The 9,433-nt window shown below is 43.9% G+C and overlaps 1 protein-coding gene across 1 annotated transcript; it reads left to right on the forward strand.

The window, feature by feature from the left end:
* The first annotated feature begins 8,915 nt into the window (after nt 1–8,915).
* LOC102250970 (intraflagellar transport protein 43 homolog) lies at nt 8,916–9,234 on the forward strand. The gene is made up of 2 exons (XM_005858159.1): nt 8,916–8,971; nt 9,093–9,234. The coding sequence occupies exons 1-2, from the start codon at nt 8,916–8,918 to the stop codon at nt 9,232–9,234; spliced, it is 198 nt and encodes a 65-aa protein (XP_005858221.1).
* Nucleotides 9,235–9,433: the final 199 nt, after the last annotated feature.

Below are 9,433 nucleotides of genomic sequence, written 5' to 3' on the forward strand. Positions count from 1 at the left end.
GTCGGGAGCCGGGTTTGCACAGACAATGGGCGGATCTCGTTCGCTGGAGGCGCGGGGCCGAGGCAGGAGCTCCTGGCAGGCGGGCGCTGAACCTCCGGGCACAGGTGGAAGCCCCGTCGGAGGGCTGTGAGCTGGACCGGGAAGGGAATGTTACAACAAGCAGGTGTTAAGAGGCAGGGACACCACCGCGGGAGGCGTCCGCGTGGCAAACGCTGGTCTCCACACTGCCTTCGAGACCTGGTGTGGAGGGTGAGGGTTCTCATTCTCTCCACGTCTTTTCCCAAACTTTATTAAAGTACCGAAAAGGCGACAACTCTGTGCAACCATCTCATACAAAAAGTCTTGAATAAATATTCCAAAGACTAGGTGCAGGACAACCTATGAGTTCCTTCTTGCCATCAAAGTGTGTACACATGCATGTTCCTAATGTCCAGGTATGGCGATACCTCAGAATTTATTTCTAATTCGATTGTTAACCTGCTCCTTGAATCAGTTTTATCCTTTGGAACCATTCTTAGTTGGACAAGGAAACGCATTATCCACACAAAGTGACTAATGAGGCTGACACACTTTCCCTTTTTCATCCAATCAATATATATTGAGCACCTACCATGTACTAGGCACTGTGCTGGACACCCAGGAGGGAGAGGTTAGCAGAGGGACAGATCCTTGGCCTAGTGGAACTGAGAGCCACCCATGCTCTGCATTGAATTTTCTACCATGGTGGACCCTGGCCATCAGGCATTTTACAGCCTGTGGGAGTCAGGGGTAAATCTGAGAAGTGGCTCAGTTTGTTTTAGTGCAGCGGTTCTCAACCTGTGGGTCGCGACCCCTTTGGGGGTCGAATGACCCTTTCACAGGGCTCGCCTAAGACCATCGGAAAACACAAATTGAATATATAATTACATATTGTTTTTGTGATTAATCACTATGCTTTAATTATGTTCAATTTGTAACAATGAAAATACATCCTGCATATCAGATATTTACATTACGATTCATAACAGTAGCAAAATTACAGTTATGAAGCAGCAACGAAAATAATTTTATGGTTGGGGGTCACCACAACATGAGGAACTGTATTAAAGGGTCGCGGCATTAGGAAGGTTGAGAACCACTGTTTTAGTGTGATCTGACCCTCCCACCTTCAAAATCTTTTCCCACCCAAGAACATGGGATCCTGAGGAAGCAAGTAATTTGATAAATTAACTTTCATAGGTGTTGGGAGTTAATATAATACCCTTTATAAGATGTTTCCATTTTAAAAGAGGACAGCAAGCAGAAGCACGTTGCCTAGATAAATGATTTTTCCATAGCTTTCTGGTAGTGGGAGGCTTGAGAGAAGAGGATTTGAGGTTAAATAACTACTACCCACACGTACTGCTTCCCTAATCCGCCTCATTAGCTCAGATGGAATCTCTGGCATTCAAAAGAAAATTTTATCTTGGGGAGTCATAGATGCCTTTGAAAATCTGGTGAAGGCTATGGACCTCCTCCCATTAAAATGGATCTATTTGCAAACAACTTCAGGGTGCTCAGGCCCCCTACAAGCCCCAGTTTATGAAAGAGTGGTATCTAGGTGAGACTTTAATATTTGTGATTAAGAGTTTCAGAGAAGAAATAATGCAAATCTCCAGAGGAGTTCTACCAGTAAATTTGAATCTAGGGAAGAGCTGGGTCAAGAATAAAAAAATAAACTATCAAATCATTAAATTCCAAGAAAACAACTGATTAAAAGATGCATGCAGTCTAACAAATTTATAACAAATTAATATATTTCATCTGACCCAATATATAGGTTGATATTAATCCAAATCTATATTAAAAATTTCTATGTTTCAGAGAGTTGTCAAGAAACCTACTTTGGCCCTAGCCATTTTGGCTCAGTGGATAGAGCGTCAGCCTGCGGACCAAAGGGTCCCAGGTTCAATTCCTGGTTAAGGGCACGTATCTTGGTTGCAGGCTCCTCCCCGGCCTAGGCCCTGGACAGGGCATGTACAGGAGGCAACCTATCGATGTGTTTCTCTCACATCGATGTTTCTTTCTGTCTTTCCCTCTCTCTTCCACTCTCTCTCAAAATGGAAAAATATCCTCGGGTGAGGATAAAAAAAAAAAAAGAAAGAAAAAGAAAAGAAACCTACTTTGTTGGTGGGCAGCTCTTGCCCCATACAAGGACCTGGGCAGCTTGGCACTCTGGCTGCTGCGGTGGGGTGGGGTGGGGTGGGGTGGGGAGCAGCTTTACACAATGCTGTGTCATAAATATGGCAGACCTTGCCCTGGATAGAGGTGCAAGTGAATGTGATTAAAATTCACACACTGGGACCACACGGAGTGAAGAGTGATTAAAAGTCTGTCTTAAGCTCTCTAAAGCTCCCAAATCCAGAGCTTAAACTAATTCTCTATTCACTCCCCAAAGGCATTTTACACATTAGGGCCTGAAACCAAGCAACAGACCTGCCTTCTCCACCCTCTGACGCTTTCTCAAGATGTTAACATAAGGAACCAGAGAGTTTTTTCTGGGCAGAAGATAGTTCTTTCCTGGCTGCTTTAGAACAAGATTTATTCTCCCCATCTTTCGTACTTTTCAAGAGTCCCCCAACTCCTAATGTCCATTAGGAGGGATATTTACTTTTCCATATATATTTTTTCCTGGAGTAATTTTTTTCACTCCCATGAAGCAGCTGCATTTGGGAGGAGAGTATTTGTTAGATAGAAAACATACAGGGTGAGGCAAAAGTAGGTTTACAGTTGTGAGTACATGAAACACAGTTTATTCTTATATTATTATTTATTAATTATTGTATTATTTTCCATATGAACAACTGTAAACCTACTTTTGCCCAAGCCTGAATTAAGCTGCTGTAACAGACTTCCCAAATAGAACGGCTTAGAAAAGATGGAATTTAATTTCTCTCTCACATTCCAAGGCTGATATAGCAGTTCCAAAAGATTGAGAGGCCAGTTTTCTTTATTGTTGATCTGCCTTCCTCAACATTTGGCTTCCATCTTGTAATCTGAGATGCTGCCCCAGCTCCTGCCATTGCCTCTGTAATTTAGGTATCTGGAAAGGGAGATGAAGAGGGAAGCTCATCCTTTTCTTTTAAGGATATGACTCAAAAATGTAACTATCACTTCTTCTCACAACGCATTGACCACAATTTAGTCACATGGCCATACCTACATCAATGGAGATTAAAGTCTCAATGGAGACTGAGAATTGTAGTCTTTACCTGAACTAGTTAAAATGTAAGAAAGGAGGCTCCCTGGCTTTCCTGATCTGGGAGGGACATAACTGCTATCTTTAGCAGGGCCCTCACTTATGATTTGGCCCTCATCCTTATGTTTCCCCTGTATTTATACTGAAAGATTGGTGTGTTGTGGGGGGAGAAGGAAAGAAATGGAAGCAGAGAGGCCATTTAGTAGTATAGCAAAATAATCCAAGGGAGAAATGATGGTTGCTTGGACCAGAATGAGAGTAGTGGAGGAAGTGACAGTGGTTGGAATGTAGAAATTCGTAGGAAGAGCCTAGGATTTGCTTCTTGATGTGAGTATGCGAGAGGAGAGTTGAGTATAACAGTACTCATTGCTCATCATTCATTGACTGTTCATTCATTCATTCATTCATTCACCAAACTGTTATTGAGCAGAGGCTATGAGCCAAGCACTGGGCTGGGACCTATGTATATAGTGGGTATAGTCATTTCTTTACAGTTGACAAAGAAATATAGATAGCAGAGAAGTAAATTCAAACATGATTGCATAATAAAAAGTAAGTGCTAGAGGCTACAAAATAGCAATACAGAGGAAACTAATCTAGTCTAGGGGTCTGGAAAGTGATGCCTAAGATGAGACATGAAGGGTACATAGGACTTGGCTAGGAAATTGAGGTGAGATGGGGGCAGAAGAGGAAAAATGTTCCTGTAAAGGAATTCTCTCCAAGTCCTAATTCTTTTTTTAAAAAATATATTTTTATTGATTTCAGAGAGGGAGAGATAGAAGCATAAATGATGAGAGAGAATCATTCACCGGCTGCCTCCAACACGCCCACCACTGGGGATCAAGCCTGCAACCCGCCCTTGACCAGAATCAAAACTGGGGCCCTTCAGTCTGCAGGCCGAAGCTCTATCCACTGAGCCAAACCAGCTAGGGCCCTAATTCTTTTCATGGCTTCATGTTGCCTACTTGGGATAGCACATGAAAGCTCGGGCTATGAAGTCTGGAAATTTGAAATTAATTTATGCTGTCTCTTTAAAGAGAAAATGCTTTTTGAAATTCAATTCAAGTTAATTCAATGCAATAAACATTTGTAGGTTGTGGGCCAGGTTCCCAGCCCAAAGGCAATAGCCCCTGGAACCATTTAACTGAGAGCAGATAATAAAATTGAAGTTGTTAAATTTTAGGAAATGCAAAGGTGTTGTCTTTAAGTTCAGACTAAATCTCAAAGGATTCCAACCTAGAAAGACATGCACTGAGGGGTGATGTGATCAAAATCTATATAATTCAGTAAGGTTATAAGAAAGGAAAATGGATTAGGAGACAACCCACAATCTTCAACACAAACAAAAGGAAGTCTTTTATCCAGGGGAAATGAAACCACCTCCAAGAGGTGGTAAAAGTTCTGTATTTATTAGGATGAGGATTCAGTGACTATAAAAAAGACAACAACAGGAGGGAGAGACCAAGATGGCGGCATAGGTAAACACCGGAGACTGCTGCCGCAAACAGCCACTTCAAAAATACAACTAAAAGACGGAACGGACATCACCCAGAACCACAGGAAGGCTGGCTGAGGAGAGACTCTTCAACTAGAAGGAAAAATAACAGCACACCGAGGCTCAGAGGAGGCGCAGTGTGGAAAATACTCAGGTACGGAGGTGCGCGCGCAAAGCGGGCTGGTGGCTGAGGGCGCGGTTGTCGTTTTCAATCAGGAGGGAGTCTCAGACTCTGAGCTCCAGATCTGGCCGAATCTCTAGGGACTCAGACTCAAACGGGAGAAGCGGGATTGTCTGGCATCAGTTGGAAGGCAGCTTTCGCTCCGAGGTTTGCAGTGGTTCCTGGGGTTCTGAGAAGCAGAGCCTCTGGGAACGGGACTGAGGGCAGCCATAACCGCTCCCTCCGCCCGCCCGCCCTGTTGATCCCGCCCCGCCCAAACCCTGCGCAGAGCCATTTGCCGGATCGCCTCAGGCAAAGGCTAGATTAGCACCTCCCCAGAGGACAGAAGTTGTCCCACAGCTGATTCTCACAGCCAGTCGGCCTGGTGGTCAAATCCCTCTAGTTTTAACTACAACAATCACGGCTTAACTAGAACAAGACTGCGCACAAAGACCACTAGGGGGTGCACCAAGAAAGCATAAAAATGCGGAGACAAAAAAACATGACAGAAATGGAGGATATAGAGCTAAAAAACGCAATTTTGAGGGCTTGCAAGAATGTGCTAGAAGCTGCCAATAAACTTAAGGAAAGACTCAAGAAAACTAATGAGACCCTCGATGCTATGATAAAGAACCAACTAGAAATTAAGCATACATGGACTGAAATAAAGAATATTATACAGACACCCAATAGCAGACCAGAGAAGCGCAAGAATCAAGTCAAAGATTTGAAATGCGAAGAAGCAAAAAACACCCAACCGGAAAAGCAAAATGAAAAAAGAATCCGAAAATACGAAGATAGTGTAAGGAGCCTCTGGGACAGCTTCAAGGGTACAAACACCAGAATAATAGGGGTGCCAGAAGATGAGAGACAGCAAGATATTGAAAACCTATTTGAAGAAATAATGGCAGAAAACTTCCCCCACCTGGTGAAAGAAATGGACTTACAGGTCCAAGAAGCGCAGAGAACCCCAAACAAAAGGAATCCAAAGAGGCCCACACCAAGACACATCATAATTAAAATGCCAAGAGCAAAAGACAAAGAGAGAATCTTAAAAGCAGCAAGAGAAAGAGTCTCAATTACCTACAAGGGAATACCCATACGACTGTCAGCTGATTTCTCAACAGAAACTTTGCAGGCCAGAAGGGAATGGCAAGAAATATTCAAAGTGCTGAATACCAAGAACCTACAACCAAGATTACTTTATCCAGCAAAGCTATCATTCAGAATTGAAGGTCAGATAAAGAGCTTCACAGATAAGAAAAAGCTAAAGGAGTTCATCACCACTAAACCAGTATTATACGAAATGCTGAAAGGTATCCTTTAAGAAGAGGAAGAAGAAAAAGGTAAAGATATAAATTGTGAACAACAAACATGCATCTATCAACAAGTGAATCTAAGAATCAAGTGAATAAATAATCTGATTTACAGAATGAACTGGTGATGATAATGAATCAGGGACATAGAAAGGGAATGGACTGACTATTCTTGGGGCGGAAAGGGGAATGGGAGATGCGGGAAGAGACTGGACAAAAATCGTGCACCTATGGATGAGGACAGTGGGTGGGGAGTGAGGGCGGAGGGTGGGGCGGGAACTGGGAGGAGGGGAGTTATGGGGGGGAAAAAAGAGGAACAAATGTAACCTGAACAATAAAGATTTAATAATAATAAAAAAAAAGACAACAGCAGCAGCAAAAACCTACATTGGCTTGAACAAAATAGAAGTTTGTTTCTTTCTCATGTAATGCTGGGACTGACCAGCAGATGCTGAGCAACGGGATGAATGGATTACTCTGACACACGTTTCTGTGAAAGAGAGGGATAAGGGGCTGCTTGGCTATAGCAACCAAAAAGCCCCATTCGCGTGTCTCCTTAGGCTTTTATTATAACAACAGCTTGAACTAAAATTAACCTCTAGATACAATCAGCAGGGTAAGTACCCTTGAGAAAGCACATGCTTCTACAAGATCGGGTCTAAAGACTAAACATAGAGATTCCAGCAAAACACCTCGGGGGCTCGGACTTGTTTGGAAAAGTCAAGGCAGGGGCTGCCGCCTTCAGCAAGGTCCCCCTCGAGGCCCCCGACCTTTCAGAGAATCCTCCTCATAGACTTTCCAACCAAGTCCCGTGCTTCCCCATAATGTAAGATGTTATGGTAGGTCAATGGGGCCAGGGACCCAGCCCCTTCTATCTTACTATTCTGCCCCCCTTGTCCATTTTGTTTAGGATGGCTCACCACCATGTCACATTCTAGCCAGCAGGGAGAAGGGGGAAAAGGAGAGTATCCTTCCTCCTCTAAAAGAACAAGCCACAAGTTGTACACATCACTTCTACTCAATTCCATTGGCTAGAACACGGCCAAATGGATCACACATAGCTACAAGGGAGGCTGGGAAACAGTGTCTTTATACTGGACAGTCATGTTCCAGGTAATAACATAGGATTCTGTCACTGAGAGAGAGAAGGGAGAACAGACACTGGGGGCCTCTAGGAATCTTGTTGCACTAATGGGTTCCTTTTCTTACTTAGAACTTCCAAGGTTAGCACTGGAAAGAGAATTTTCAGGACTGTGTGTGGAAGAGGAGTTGAGAGACACCTCTGAATCACAAGTCTCACCTTTTTCTTTGGGACTTTTCATTTGAGTTGCTGCTACCCCCTTAATTATTCTGGATCAAGCAAAGATCAAAACCTTTCCCAGGGTTCCCCTTAGTTAAGAGCTAACGACACATACTGGAGTTGTGGGTTCAATTCCTGGTTGGGGTGCAACTGATCAACGCTTCTCTCTCATATTGATGTTTCTCTCTTTCTAAAATCAATAAAAGAGCTTTTAAAGAGTTTACTAGAGATGTCAAGAGAACAAATATATATGAGGAATGTATAAACTTCTGAGGTTACAAAGTCCGAGATATCTACTAACTTCCTTGCTCTTGTCCCAATGGTTTAGCGGCTAAACTTTAGCCAAATTCCTCTGGGCCTTGAACACAGCCCTCATCCCCTGGTTCCCAGCTTGTCTCTACATGAAGGAAGCTTGTTTTAATATTCATTTTTCAGGAACTACCTACAGTACCCCTCCTCCCTTTATACTTGGGCAAGCAAGTGCCCTCTGCCTTGGACCCCTGTCTGTTTCCACTTTCCTAAATAAACATGCGTAGTTTAATAGAAACCTCCAGGATTGTGATGAAAGTCCCATCAAGCATTAAGTGTTGTTAACTCTTACTAAAAGACACACTACTTGCAGAGATTCCCCACTATGATCTGTAAAATGGAGTACCCCCCTCATGAGGTTGAGGTGAGACTTACTGAGCTTCATACAGAGTTGGAATATAGGAAGTGCTATTTCAGTGAGAACTATAGAGATGTTTGTAAATTGCACTTTTAATTCCCATCCCATGTTCTTGCTGAGAAGTATTACTGACCACAGTAATTCTGCAAACAACAGGATTGGCCCCTGGAGCTCGGTTCTAATCCATAGCAGAGGTTTGGGGTGTTCATGCAGGGGCAAAGTTTTAACCAGGCCTGATTAAAGCAGCTCCTGTAGATCTGTAAGTGCCTAAGCAGCCGAAGTTCCCCGCTGTGCCAGGCAGGTGCCCCAAATCTTTGCAGAGCTACTTGCTCCCCTCCAGGGACAGGGATGTACCATGAAGGCAGCCCTTTGGGATTCTCACAGTCTGTTTTCAATTTGGGCTCTGTAGCTAAAGAGGTAAATTGAGAATATTGATCAGCTCATCAGTCCTCCAGTAACTTGTTCTTTTCCTCCTTCTGAAATTTGGTGTAGGGCTTGTGATAGATTGAGAATTGGCTGCCCCACATAGGAACTGCACATGGGTACTTAAACCACTTTCAGATTACCATGTGGTCAGCTTGAAATGGGGAACTCTTGATTTTAATATTTTGTTGACATTGTTCTTTATCACCACTAGATGATCTGGGCTGTCAAAGAACTCCAAGTTTTCTATCTCCCTGGGGAGCCAAAGGATCTGGAAGAAGGGAAATTTATTCATCTCAAGAAAAGACTGGAGAAGTGACGTCAGGCGGCCTCGGAGATGGAGGACGTGCTGGACCTGGGCGAGGAACGGCGCCGCGGCCCGGCCACCTCCGAGTTGCAGTGAAGACAGAATAGGATTATGCATGGGAAAGCATTAACACAGTGCCTGGCGATTGCTAAGTTATTAGAAGACGTTCGCTGCCGCTCTTCTGCAGCTGCGATTCACCCAATCTAGGGAGGCCACGATGGGTCGCCGAGCTCAACAGGAGTCAGCTCAAGCCGAGAATCCTCTCAGTGGCAAGAATTCTTCGATTCTGACTGGAGAGGTCGTCGCTCAACCACTGGCCCTCACCTGCTGGGCAGGACTCTGGTTTTAAAGAATAAGAAGGCTGTATTTGAGAGAGAAACCAAGATGGTGGCATAGGTAAACACCGGAAATTGCTGCCTCCCACAACAACTTAAAAAATACAACGAAAAGACAAAACGGACATCATCCAGAACTACAGGAAGGCTGGCTGAGTGGAAATTCTACAACTAGAAGGAAAGAGAAAAGCACACTGAGACTCAGAGGAGCTG

This window comes from Myotis brandtii, unplaced genomic scaffold (genome assembly GCF_000412655.1).
Source record: "Myotis brandtii unplaced genomic scaffold, ASM41265v1 scaffold115, whole genome shotgun sequence".
Taxonomy (NCBI): domain Eukaryota; kingdom Metazoa; phylum Chordata; class Mammalia; order Chiroptera; family Vespertilionidae; genus Myotis; species Myotis brandtii.